The sequence below is a fragment of the Arthroderma uncinatum genome (assembly GCF_011692745.1).
Source record: "Arthroderma uncinatum strain CBS 119779 chromosome Unknown scaffold2, whole genome shotgun sequence".
NCBI classification, from domain to species: domain Eukaryota; kingdom Fungi; phylum Ascomycota; class Eurotiomycetes; order Onygenales; family Arthrodermataceae; genus Arthroderma; species Arthroderma uncinatum.
The window spans coordinates 4328937-4342309 of NW_022983864.1; the positions used below are offsets into that span (position 1 = coordinate 4328937).

A 13373-nucleotide genomic window follows, 5' to 3' on the forward strand; every position below is an offset into this window, starting at 1 on the left:
CCCAGCACACTAGTCCGGTGAGAGTGAAAGCTATACATGACAATTTCATGTAGTTAAAATCTTATAGTTATCTGGATACAGTGCTCCCGAGTAACTTTAAGCTTAAATTTAAAGTAACGTTTAAAAGAATATAGGATGTCACTAAAGTATAGCTCTGCGCACTCTACAATGCACCTGGAGAATAAGTATAGCCAGTATAGCTGGTCCTCAAGGATATAAAGGGATAAGATATAGGACAGTATGTTCTAGTTAGCAATTGTTTCTGCAACGCTAAGGCCTCTTCTAGTTTTCTCGTCGATCATGATGGTCTGGCGATCAATCACGGCAACGTGGCTATCCGATGAAAAGCCCCCTGATATCACTAACTAACGATCTAAATTTTCTACCAATAGTTCCGTGCACCTCAAAGTTCTTCCATTGATTATCGTTTAGACACAGCACCACGTTTCCGCCTTGACACCCGGGCGCCATGATTGCTAGGCGATGCTCGTTCCAGCCACTCTTATACCACTTTAGGCCATCTCAGCTTTTAAGACCTTCCTTTGATCAGCGTGTCGCATCTGCGTTATCAAACAGACCATCGATGATGAGCAGATCAGCCAGCACCATTGGAAATACGGCCAGACCTAAAGTTGTGCTTCCTACCAAGGAACCTACAGAGGCTCTGAGCATGGGTACAGATCTAGTCAGCCAATCTGGGACACACTACCGAATCGATCGGATCCTACAACATAAGACTGAACCAACGCTATCATGCGTTTACCTGGCTACGTACGCGTGTCTTGAAGGCCACTGGGTTATTTTCTAACGGTTTCATTCCTAGTGCTAAAGATGGAAAGAAACATGTTATCAAGAATATCTTTCATACCGAATTCGAATACCAACTGGATCTACAGGCTCCTCTTGCAGGTTGTCCCAATCTACGAGTTGTGATAGACACCATCCCGGAACACCTCCTATTTGTCTATGACTACTCCACCGAAGACCTTCTTGACTTAGTTGTGAAAAAGGAACTTCCCCACCTAGCGAGGAAGATGATTCTGCGAGATACGTTGGCGGGACTTGCGGCTATGCATAAACACGGCATCACACGGTGGTAATAATGCTATCCCAAGTGATGTATGAATCTGACTTAATCTAGCCGTCTCTCTGTTTATACAAGACATCAAACCAAACAACATATTTGTCAACTACGATGTGTCCGATCGTGCTATTAGGGTCAAGAGAACCCAAATCGGCGACCTTGAAATGGGCTCGATGATTCCACCAGGTCTAAATGTTCGTGGTGCCCTACTGGGAAATCCAATGTGGCGTAGTCCAGAGTCCCATGCTGCAGCCCGAATTAACATCCCCTCTGACGTTTTCTCGTTTGGCCTTGTTGTAAGCACACCTATACCCTAACCACGGAACCAGATGTCCTGATAGCCACATCTTACTCTAGTGCATTTTTACCATGCTTCGAAAGATCATCTTTCGTATCGACGAGGGAAGTCTAAGTAGAGCAGAGAAAGAACGGATTATTGTAAAGCGACTTCTCTCTCACTTTGGAGACGGCCCAGGACTGGTTGGCTTCTTACATCACCTGGAAGATAATTCTGCTAAATGGCGCGACCTTGTCGTGACCATCGCCGACGAGTTTACGCCTGCTGATCCGAGATACCCCTTTTCTATTTGGGAAGACGTTGACGAGTCCTTTCGGGACATCATTGTCAAAATGACGAGTCTCGATCCTGCAAGGAGGATAACGGCCAAAGATGCGCTTGAGCACCCTTGGTTCAAGGATATACATGAATGAACTAGGGCAATTCCTATCATTGGTATAATTTCTGTACTATATATACTCTCCTCAACCCAAGAATGTCAATATGTTACTTGACATTACAGCCTAGCCCGGCTCTCTATATAGAGTGTTGAAGATTGATACCCCGCTGTCTCGTATAACCGTCGTATAAAGGTGGAAGAATGGGTCATGGTCGAAGGCAGAAAGTCAAGGCTCTGCGGTCATCGATTGTGAGAGGGGATCCCTGCTCCGTAGTGTAATAATCTACAGGTGCAGCTAGCTTATTTCTACTCATGTCGGCACCCTTAATTCAAATAACTGACCAAACGGTGTCTGATATCTGACACTAAATTAGGGCATTTATTAAAGCCCAAGTAAGCCATAGTAGGTAGGTGACGATAGTTCCTAGCTCCATAACCCTCAGTAAATTCTTAGTAAACGAACGTCAAGTAGCAATATAACACCGAAATAGAAAGAACAAAGTAAATGAATAGACCATCCTGGGCAATATCATTAGCCCCACTCCATACCCATAAGCCCCAAAGCCCTCAATTCCACAGCCTGCAAGCTACGCCTTGATCTGAGCAACAAGCTTATCACCGATATTAGCCAAGGAGCGCTCGAAGGCGTCGAAATTCCTGGCCTTCCACAAAGCGCCCTTGGCTCCGGGTTTGGCTTGTTTGCCTTTAAATGCAACGTAGAGGACGTCATGCCCTTCATGGCCCTTGTTACCGTTGAGGTGTTCGTTGGGAAAGCAAGCTTGGGCAAGGGATATGGAGACTTCGCCCGTATCGGTGCCGCCGTTGGTATCGCCCCATACGCCGTAGAACTGAAGGTTGTTAGTTAGTATATCTAAACCTATGTCTTCTGCTTTAGGAAAGGGGTGTGGCGTACCAATTTGTTATTGCACACGACTGCCACGACGCTAAGGGACTCTACGCCCGAGGCAGAAGGTAGGTATCGAGGACTCTTCCCCTCATTCCCAAGAACGACGTATGAATGCTTGTTAGAGTCTAGATCTTCAATGCCGTATTTGGCAACTTCATCTTTGAAAGATGTCTGTCCCTGGCCAGACGGGTCGTTGGCGCAGTCACCCTTTGACCGGTTGGCGCCGTCACAGTCAACGTCCATGTCTGCTAGCCCCATCGCGTTGGAAGAGCCGGTAATGTATATGATCCCTTCATGGTCGCCGCAGTAAGTGAAGCCGCCTGTTGCCGTTAGGACCGAACGCCATATATCGTACAATAGACTTACCCCGTCCATGACCGTCTTTGAACCCTGTGCTGCTAAGGGGCGAGGCACAGCGACTATTCTATAAACGTGTATCATATATCAGTATAAGTTAAAGGGGTGAGTATCTCGTCTGAGAACGAAAACACCTGCCTTCGCCTTGTTGTACAGATTCTTCAAATTTCCGGGAACAGGACGGCCGGCGGCAGAGGAGAGGGTAGCAAACCCCAACACCGCAAGGTATAGAACAGCCTTGAGAACCATTGTGAGTAATATAATGTATAATTGGGACTCTGTCTTGCCGTGCTGCTCCTGATAGCCGTTGACTACAGCATCGCGCCGTTATATAGTCAGTTATTACGAACAGGTCTGGTCCTGCACGACGTCAACGGCTCTCTCCTCATCGTTGACAGCTGTCATGATGAAAGACAGTATAGATCTGGACGAGGCTAGAGTTGTACAAAGGCTGGCTGTAGAGCTGTTGGTAGCATATCAGGAACCGCAAACAGTATGTTGGGTCGCGGAAACCAGGGAGCATATCGGGTCGCAGGGACCACGGGAGCAGCCATTGAAGGGTATAGATCATCGCGTTGCATGAGAATTTTCGCGATAGACGTGCAACTTGCAACGTATATGGTAGAATGCATCGAGAGAACATTGCTCGTTATAGCGATAGGCTATAACGAGAGCCTTGGGAAGATTGCACGGCATCGTAGATATTTCCTATCTGGGTATCTTGTAGAACATGCATACCTAGGTACACATTCATAGTAGACGTTGGGCAGAACGGCCCTTATACCTGTTACTGTCGTCTGTCTATATCGTTACTCTCAGTCTTCTCGTCTTCCTGTTCTCGAGGGTCTTACTAAGCTTACTAATCCGGCCTTCCTCCGGCCGTTTCCCCGGCGGAAACATGGATATAGCCCCTTTTCCTCTTCCTTTTCCACTTCTTCTTACTCTTCCTTTTCTCCTTCCCTTCCACCATCTCCGTATGGATCTATCCATCTCCCCCCGATCCACGATCCATCCATCTATCGCGTGGAGAAACCAAAGTAAAACCACCCTCCACCAATCACACATCCCACACACTACTCTAGTCGACGCGTGACCAGCCACCGGACAACCGCTAGCCAACCCATCGAACAAAACGAAAAAGTTAGACCGACGTTCGCCTCCTTATATTTCTTTGCTTTTGGTACAGGCAGATCAGCTTCAGCCTTCAGCCTTCAGCCCTTTCTTTCGTTGGGTTTTTTCTTTTACTAGGCGCGTGGTCGGTCGATCGGCTATGCAAGGAATGGGATAGTAAGTTGGCTATCGGTGATGTGAAAGCTTGTTTGACTACGGGAACGGCGCGCGGTAGACAGACAGTACACGAGACAGATGGCAGACAGATGGTAATTATGGGATTCGTTCATTCTCTAGGATGGGTATCAATCGCGAGTAAGAACATTTTGTAGCTGAATGTGAAATGTGCAAGTGAAAGGTAGGAAATAAGGTATAAATAGAAATAGAAATGGTCTGTACAATATATATAAACGCACGAATGCGATGCGATGCGATGCGCCCATCCGGATATGTCCCCCTTCCATACATTAACATGCATCATTATCTTTCCTTCTCTTAAATTATGCAAACTGGCAACTGACTGGATCATGCCTTTCCTGCTAAGATGGCAGGGACGTTCAATGGCACCTCTAGCTTGTTCGACGCGAGGGCTTTGGAGTAGTACGTTAGCTCCTTGCCGTTGGCGACGGAGGAGTTGCCTAGGATAGAGAGCGGGATGATGCCCTTGGGGTATTTGCCTGTCTTGCCGGTGAGCTTGAGGACGTAGCCTAGGTCAGCGTTGGCGACCATGGGGATGGTGTTGTCGCCTGGCTTGATGATGACGTTGTTGAGGTAGGAGGTGCCGATGGGGTGGCCGTCGACGGACAGGTCGAGGGTGAGGTTGCCCTGTGAAGTGTTAGTGGTTGTATATAGGCGAGTGATGTAGGAGACTTACCATGGCGAGAGTGAGGACTGAAGGGTTGGGGATGAAGACGTCTCCCTTCATGTTGTTCATGGTGCCGGGGGTAGACTGGATCTTGATGTTGGTGATGTTAAAGCCCTTGAGTTGGTTCATTCCTGCTCTAATCAGTATCCTGTATATATATATGATAAAAGGGAGGGACGCACCCTTCAAGGAGACGGTCTTGTTGTAGTCGACGGTGGTCTTCTGCAGTCCACCGAGCTTGAGCTGCGTCTTGCCTATGACAAGCAAGTCAAGGTGCTCCGACAACATGACGGCCTTGGAGAAAGCAGCGAACCCATCGTGGTTCTTGATCTGCACGTCCTGGTCGACGATGGCCTTGACGCCATCATGCGACTTGACCTCGGGCGTGCTCAGCGTCATGAACGACTCCTTCTCGCCGGAGAGGAAGACCTGCGCATCAAAGGGGTCGAGGACGGGATGGAACTTGGACTTTGAGCCGATGACCTGAGTGATTTTTACATGCATCGAGTCTGGCGTGGGATCGGACGTCTGCATGTCTGTGATGGCGAGAGTGGAATCGGAGACATCTCTCTGCGCCAGCTTGGGGTATGCGACGAATATTCTACTCTCGTCAGTACGTATACATACATAGATAGAGGAGGACATACACAGGGAGGATGATGACGAGGGCGACGACGACGAAGATGATGGCGATGAGCCACCAGAAACGCCGACAGATGGTCCCTATGCGCGACCCAAAGGACCGTCTGGGCACGCTGTCGACGGCCTCGACGTTGTTCTTGTCTGACATGATGGCTGGTGGGTGCGAGACGGGAGATATAGAGGCGGCTGATGCTCTATTTATGCTCTGAGCCTAGTTAGTACGGCAGACAGAAAAGAAAGGCTGTCGCACGATGACCGGGGGTGCGTCTACTGTTACATACCTAGGGGCAGCAGCAGCACAGCAGCAGCAACAGCAAAGTAGAAGTAGAAGTAGAGTAAGAGGAGAAGAGCAAGTCCTGTGCCAGCAGCACTTACGAGGAGGAAGAGTGAGAGACCGGAAGGAGGGAGATGAGGACGGGGTTGGCTATAAGTAGGGAGGGCGAGCTATAGGGCCGGGGAAGAAGGGCAGGGGGGCAGTGGAGGCAAACTCCACCGCATCTACCATGCGAACACTTACTCCGTACGGAGTACACTTTCATACATGCCATGCTGGGGATACTGGAGACTAGACGAGACTGGAGACCGGGGATGCATCGTGGAGGCATCGTGGAGAGACCGTGGAGAGCATCGTGGAGGCGGGGACGCGGAGAGCAGGAAGAAGAAGAAGAAGAAGACATCTCGATGTAGAAGCTCGTGATGCCGAGATGCGAACATGTGAGAACCTAACTCTATCTCTGTCCCCATACTCTGTACCTGTCTGTCTCTGTCTACTCCGGTCTCGTACTCTACTCTGCTCGCATGTCATCAATGCCATCAATGTACCCATCCTATCCCTCCTATATCCCATATCCCATCTTATACCACCCTCCTATACCCTCTTCTATTATATCTCCTATTATATATTATATATTATATTATATATTATATCGTCTTGCTTAAAATTGTCTAAGTTTAAGTTTTCTGCCAGCTCCGAGGGTGGATCTGCACTAATCCGCTTTAGGCGTTAGCCCCGGGGCATGAAGTCAGTCTGGCTTATGTAAGGCCGAGGCATCACACAAGATATATATACATACACAAGACAATATATATATATATAAGATATACAAGATATACAAGATGATATATATAGATAGATGTAGATAGATAGATAGATGAAGATATAGCAGGAAAGATAGAGTACACTGTAGATAGATCAAGGTCAAGGCAAGGTGAAGGTGAAGAGGTAGAGGTGACCATGTGCATACCACGTGACAGCTAACCCTCCAGCCAAAGAGAAGCCAGAAAGAAGAAAGAAGAAAGAAGAAAAGAAGAAACAAGAGCAAGAAGAAGCCACAAAATACGGGATGAGCCTTGGGACTCGCCAGTTAAAGTCTTCGTTTCTTCTCCCACAGACCACCTTTACTTACTTTGCCTCTACCTCAGCCTGCCTACTTTGCCTGCTTTGGGCGAACGGGGAGGCCGACGCGGTGAGGCCGATGCTACACACCTACATGGAAGAGTACAAGGTAGCATCGATGCACGCGCTTGTTAAGCGCTCCCTACTTCTACATCCTACATGAATAGATGTTGTACGTACAGACGTTGTACGATGGAAGAAATGTTTGATCGGCGAGCTGGGATGACGTTGAGACGTCGGACGGGCCCCGTTAAGGGAAAGCATCGACCTGCGTTCATCCCGCCCTCCATCTCTCGACCAGGTCCAGGGCCAGGACCAGGAGTCTGAGTCTGAGTCTGAGTCTTGGTCTTGATCTTGGTCTTGGTCTTGAGGGGTTCGGTACAGCTGGCACTGGCAGGCATGTGGACGTCAGACGGACGAGAGGCTCTGATCGCCGTTTCACCTCGCCGTTACCGCAAGTTAGCAGACAGCTATCTTGTACGGCGAAGCTATGCATATGACACCGAGTAGCGAGTTAGTCTGCTTCAGGCCCAGGTCCGGCGCGCTAGGGGGACGCCCTGACTTCTCTCCTGCCCGTGTTGGCACTCTGGGGTTAGGTTAAATTATACGAGCCGGCTCTGGGGAATGGGGAATGGGGAAATTAGAGTATCTGGCCAGTTAATTTCCGAGGAAGAAGGAAGAGTTAGCAATTATGGTGATATATGTAAAGTGATATAAGTGATTAGTAATCAGGAGGGTATCCAGCACGCCAAGCAGAACGTATATACAGAGATGAAGATGAGAGGTTGAGAAGATAGAAGAGATAGAAGAGAGTCATCCGTCGGTGGACTTTTTGCGGCCGAAGATGCTGCGGCTGCGGGCTCGAGACTTGCTGCTGGTCGACTTGACGCTGCCGCCCTTCTTCATCGTCTCGTCCTCCATGTACTTGTCCTTGTATATCCTACGCCGGTCAGTATAAGTCTATTATCTAGGTATCAGTTTGACTTACCAGCTGCTGCCGACCATGCTCATCCCGCCCTTCTCGGCCATGCGATAATACTTGGCCGCCTTCTTCAGGTCCTTCTTACACCCGTTCCCTTCCGCATAGCAGTACCCAGCTTCAGCCATCGCATCCACATCCCCCCATCGCGCAGCAATCTCAAAACACCGCAACGCAAGCGCCTTGTCCTGATCAACGCCCCATCCGTTCAAATTGCTCACTCCAAGCTCATAGATGGACAGCGCAAGCTGGGCCTGGCGAGCCTTCTGTTCCACGATACTCATCTTCCCGTCGCCGTTGTTGGAGAGAAGTTTCTGTAGTGCGGCGTCGCACGCTTCGGGGCTGGGCGGGTTACTGCTTGCCAGGTCGAGGCCGGCGGTGTCGACTGCTTTGCGCAACCATTGGACGCCCTCTGTTTGGTCTGCGCGGCGGCCCCAGCCGTGACGGCAGGCGAGGGCGTACAAGAGCATGCCTGTTGGATGGTTCTGCATGGCGGCTAGGCGGAGGTGGTAGGTTGATTCTTTCAGGGAGCCGGATTCGTGGCATTCGATGCCCCTGGTGACATGGTCTTCGGCCGTCAGCGGTTCGTTTTCGCTGTCTTTTTCTTTCTCGTCGGGGTTGGGTGAGGGGTGGGATTGCGACTGGGTGAGTTGGTTGGTGGAGGGGCGGATGGTGCTGTGGCTTTGTGTAGAGGCGGAGGTGATGCTGGTGCTGGATTGTTGGCGGTCAATTGGTGGCCGTACAGCTTTGATGTTTGTGTTTTCGGCTGGTGCTGGTGTAGGTATCGGAGCAGGAGCTGGAGCTGGTCCAGGGTCGGTGATTGATCGCTCAAACTGTGGTGGTTCAAAGTTTGCTTGCGGCTCGCCGCCGTTGAACGTCTTGGACTGGCGTGATATCAGCCGGCCGCGCGGAAGGGAGAACTTCGCATATATGTACGACTGTCCGGCTGATAAGGGCGGTTCGGTCGATTCGTCTGCTGACGGAGACGGTGTGGCCAGGGGCGCTGGCACGGTGATGGGAGCCGGCTTGTTCTCCCTGTTGAGGAACGAGGCGCCTGCAGACGTGTTTGTAGATGTATTTGTAGGCGAATCTTGCATGGACCGCGACGTATTCGATCGACTCATCGGCCGGGAGAAATTGAACGACGGTTTCGTCAGATTGGGCGTCGTACTTCCTCCCGTGCCTGCTTCCGAGTTCGGTGACGGTGACCGCTGATATGGTCTGCTCGTATGCGACGGTAGCGGGGAATACGGCGCAGACATGCCGCTGCTGGACGATAATTTTCGTGGCAGCGAGAAGGTCGACTTGGAACTAGATCCGTCATCGTCCGAGCTTTCCTGGGTAGAGCCATTGCTCGTACCGCCGGGACTGCTGTGCGTTCGTGGTAGCGGAGGAGGAGGTGCGAGATGGTTATGGCGATGCGGCGGCGGTTGCTGCTGCTGCTGATTCCGCTGTTGATTTGCGTAGAACCGTGTGGGTGAGTCGCCGGACGACTGGGGCGAGCGCGAGCGTACAACATTCAGCCTGTTATCGATGGTCGGTCCAGGGCCCGGAGACGGTGTCTTGCGCCGTTCCTGTGAACCGTCTCGAGTCCAGAACGTCTCTGGCGAATTAGCGCGCGGAGCCCCAAACGAAGTCTCCGGCGGCCTGTTATCCCAGCTATCGTCTATCGGGAACGTATTGCCCGTGCTGGTGTTGAGAGGAAGTCCGCTGATCCGAGGATGCTGCGACTTGGGCCTGAAAGTAGGCTCCTCGAGCGACATGCCGTTGCTATACGGAGCCCTCTCTGCATCCCCTCTTCCTCGTCCTCTCTGCTCGAAATTAAACCCCGCGCGCATCGGCGTTTGTGACCGCCATGTGTCCTCTTCGGATAGTGTTCGATTATACCCTCCTCTGGGCTGGGATAAAGATCGTTCGACGCTCGACGGTGGGAGACGGCTCAGTCTCCGTCCTGCCTTGCGGGATTCATCGAATTGTTTGGCGAGCAGACGGCCCTGGGCTGCGAAGGCGTCGAGGGGTGAGAGCGCAGGCGGTATCTCGCCTGCGACATGTTGTAGGCGGGGAGAGAGCAAGGGGCGTCCCGGATGTTGTTGGGTTGGTGTTTGAGATTGTGGTTGATATGGCTGTGTTTGGAGGCGGTTGGAGGACGGTTGAGATGTCGAGAGCGAGTCCGTCGACGGAGCCTCGTTAGGGGCCGCCATGGGGCCGTATCTGGCAGGCAAATCACCTGCGATGCCCCAAGGAGACGATGATATGTTTGAGATGGAGTGGCTGTCTTCTCGTGCTGGACATGGATATCAGCCTGACAATGTTCTTCCCTCTCCTTCCGATGTGTCGAGTCGAAGCTAGGGAGCACGCCGTGTCTTCGCCGTCATATCATCGCGATACCATCTGCAGGATCAATAAGGACCGCCGTATGTATGTATGTATGCCTGCTGAGGTGTCCGTCTGGTCAGAGGGAGCGATGACTGTCGACGGGTTAGCCCAAGGCCTCGAGTTGATTAAAATAAAATAAAAAAGGGAGCTAGCCGGGCTTAAATTAAGGGATACAGGGGCACCCCCATCGCCATCCATGCAGGGGCCAAAACCAGGCTGAATATATAGATGTAAGAGGGACGCACTCACTGTCAACGAGCTGGCACAGAGACCAGGGTTGCTGTCTCCATGGCCGGAATTTCTTTTGCGGGCGCGAGTTGATCTCCGTGAACTATGGGCCAGCAGTCGCAGTTTCAGGTCTTTCGAAGGCTTCAGGGACGCGATACGAGGCGGCAGAGGGCTTACTAAGGCCGTTCTTGGTAATCGCGCACGCAGCAAAGAGCTGATGATGATGATGAAGATGATGACGATGAAGAAGACGAAGATGATGAAGTCGAGGAGGAGGAGCGGTGTCAGGCTGTTTGATGTTATGCGGCTTGTCTACGTGAAACTGAAGCTCCTGAAGGTCCGACTCGGAAGAAGATAGACAACCACGTTCGAGCATACGGAGTATCAACAGTCATAAGGTAAAGAACACATTGCATTGTCATTAACCATCAGGATCCAATTTATATACATCAAAGAACCGAGAAATACGCGAGAGAATAACAAATCGCAGGCCTGAAAAGCTCCAGATATAACCAGATATCACGTGAGCACAGCTATACCCCTATTCCTCCTCTATACGCAGTCATCTATATACGAGATGAGACGACCAACGACGAGATGATACCCTCAAGGCAAACTGTCGAGGTAGTTGCGGTGGCCGTTCATGAAATCCCACCCGGAGAAGGCGTCCCAGTTGATGGACCAGGTCATCAGGCCCCTGAAGTTCGGCGACTTGCCCCCGCGAGGCTTGTACGTTCCGCATCCCGCGCCGTTCACCAGGCAGTCCAGGGCCTCCTGTACTCCCCTGGCGTCGACGAACCCGTTGCCCGCGCTGACCTGGGACGGGAGTCCAATGGCAATCTGATCTTCTCTCAGCGGCGGGAAGGTGTTGTTCGTCCTGGCCACGGTGAACCCGGTCTTCAACATGTCTGCCATCGCAACGAGGAAGTCCGGGTTACCCACGTTATGGTACTGGTCGTCTAGGCCGATGATCGGGCCAGAGTTGTAGTTCTGAACCTGCAGAACCGCCAGGTCGTCGCGCATGGCGTGGATGACGGGGAGATAGGATCCAGCGCGGGCGTCGTTGCCGTTCATCGGGCCGTAGGAGGAATAGCCCAGCTGCACGAAGAAGGTCTCCGGTGCCATGGTCAGGACGAAGGCGTCGCCGTATTTCTTCTTCAGGGTCTTCAGTGCTGAGATCAGGTTGACGACGACTGGCGTCTTGGGGTTCTTGAAGTCCGTATCCCCCTGGTCAAGGTATAGCGAGTGGCCCTCAAAATCAATATCGAGACCGTTAAGGCCATACCGGTCGATGATGCCGCCCACAGAGCTGACGAATTTATCCCGTGCCTCGGTCGTGGAGAGCTGGACCTGGCCGTTCTGTCCGCCGATTGAAAGGAGGACCTTCTTCCCCTTGGCCCGCTTGGCTTTTACCGCGGCCTTGAACTCCTCCTCGCTCTCGACGTTGGGGCATTCTGTCTTTGGACACAAGGAAAATCTGATATCCCCGGACGTCACAGACGTGGGTTCGCCAAAGGCCAGCTCAATTATGTCCCAATCGTCAGGCACATCAGCGAGCCTCAGGTAACCAGACCCGTTGGCAAAGCTAGAGTGCAAGTACCCGACCAACGCGTGCTTCTTGATTGTCGTCGAGCTGGGGGCGAATGGTCTAGCCACTACGCCGGTTGTGGCGATGGAGAGAGCCGCCAGGGCAGTAAAGGGGAACTTCATGATGTCGTTATTGTGGAGGGTTGTGGCTCTATTGGTAGGGCTGTAAAGGAGTGAAAAAATATGACCTTTTCCGCTGTGTCCTTGCACAAATGTCTCGGGAAGGTATATAAAAAACCGTTAGTCTATCTGGTCAAATGTGAGACACTCCGTTTGACTGTTCGAGGACCTTTATATACCCATCCTGCCGTAGCAATGGTTACACACTGGGGATGTTGCAGACATACCTGAGGGTATCACTTTCAGATGTCATCTTCCCTCATGACATGTGCTGGTGCCGCATTAGAGGCACCACTACGGGATCAGAGCATATCATCTTTTACCCCGTATAGGCCTTATCTGGGGTATTCGATCACTATGTGTGGGGGATGTTCATAACGTCGTAGCTCTTGTGAGCGGGGATGGGGGAATGAAGGTTGACTACGGGTGAAAGGAGTGTATGTCATGGGAGATTAAGCCTGGGAAGAATGGCACGCGGGTTTGCCATGTTCACACCGCTATTCGTCCTATTCCGTTGCAAAGGGCAAGAATTATGTCTTGATTCATATCAAAAAAATACAGTTCAGTCGGCCTACCTCGGAACACGGACATATACCTGAGTCTACAGCAAAGTGTCAGTCATACACGACACTTCCACAAGCACATCTTTATTTCTTTCTACCATAAAAATGAGCCATGGGAATAGCACACATCAAAATCCCCGGTTCAAACAAGTTATCGTTATGCCGGTGATTCGGCTTGTCCCATGGCCCACGCCGGAGAATTCAATATCTCTCCCGTGAAACAACCCTACCACCAAGATCGGCGGTCAGGAACCGATCTACCGGCAGATGGAACGGTCATATCAAACATTATTAAGAGGTAGGGCGTGTCGTAATGCCAACCAGCCTTAATCCTCGTGTATATCCGACTAATAGACGTGGTAGAAAGGAGTTGCTTTTCACAAAGGCCAGTAGCATTTATTTTCCCATTGGACGCAAGCGCCTCCTAACCGGTTGTCCGAAGCGTCAGCTGGGAACTTGTTAAATGGAACGTACCGTTCGTG

General features: G+C 51.2%; 5 protein-coding genes across 5 annotated transcripts; 1 reads left to right on the forward strand and 4 right to left on the reverse strand.

Moving 5' to 3' along the window:
- Window positions 1-583: 583 nt before the first annotated feature.
- Window positions 584-1795, forward strand: GIQ15_03297 (uncharacterized protein; the record flags this gene model as incomplete). Its single annotated transcript, XM_033550714.1, has 4 exons — window positions 584-771; window positions 824-1096; window positions 1218-1380; window positions 1442-1795. 4 exons carry the CDS (start codon window positions 584-586, stop codon window positions 1793-1795), a joined length of 978 nt encoding a protein of 325 aa, XP_033407875.1.
- Window positions 1796-2348: 553 nt separating this feature from the next.
- GIQ15_03298 (chitosanase) lies at window positions 2349-3430 on the reverse strand (the record flags this gene model as incomplete). Its single annotated transcript, XM_033550715.1, has 5 exons — window positions 2349-2609; window positions 2675-2988; window positions 3035-3092; window positions 3158-3336; window positions 3376-3430. The coding sequence occupies 5 exons, from the start codon at window positions 3428-3430 to the stop codon at window positions 2349-2351; spliced, it is 867 nt and encodes a 288-aa protein (XP_033407876.1).
- Window positions 3431-4660: 1230 nt separating this feature from the next.
- On the reverse strand, window positions 4661-6356 carry GIQ15_03299 (uncharacterized protein; the record flags this gene model as incomplete). The annotated part of the gene is made up of 6 exons (XM_033550716.1): window positions 4661-4960; window positions 5010-5131; window positions 5183-5601; window positions 5648-5828; window positions 5924-6066; window positions 6160-6356. The coding sequence occupies 6 exons, from the start codon at window positions 6354-6356 to the stop codon at window positions 4661-4663; spliced, it is 1362 nt and encodes a 453-aa protein (XP_033407877.1).
- A 1495-nt stretch (window positions 6357-7851) lies between these two features.
- Window positions 7852-10218, reverse strand: GIQ15_03300 (uncharacterized protein; the record flags this gene model as incomplete). The annotated part of the gene is made up of 2 exons (XM_033550717.1): window positions 7852-7978; window positions 8027-10218. The coding sequence occupies 2 exons, from the start codon at window positions 10216-10218 to the stop codon at window positions 7852-7854; spliced, it is 2319 nt and encodes a 772-aa protein (XP_033407878.1).
- A 1009-nt stretch (window positions 10219-11227) lies between these two features.
- On the reverse strand, window positions 11228-12331 carry GIQ15_03301 (uncharacterized protein; the record flags this gene model as incomplete). Its single annotated transcript, XM_033550718.1, has 1 exon — window positions 11228-12331. The coding sequence occupies one exon, from the start codon at window positions 12329-12331 to the stop codon at window positions 11228-11230; it is 1104 nt and encodes a 367-aa protein (XP_033407879.1).
- Window positions 12332-13373: the final 1042 nt, after the last annotated feature.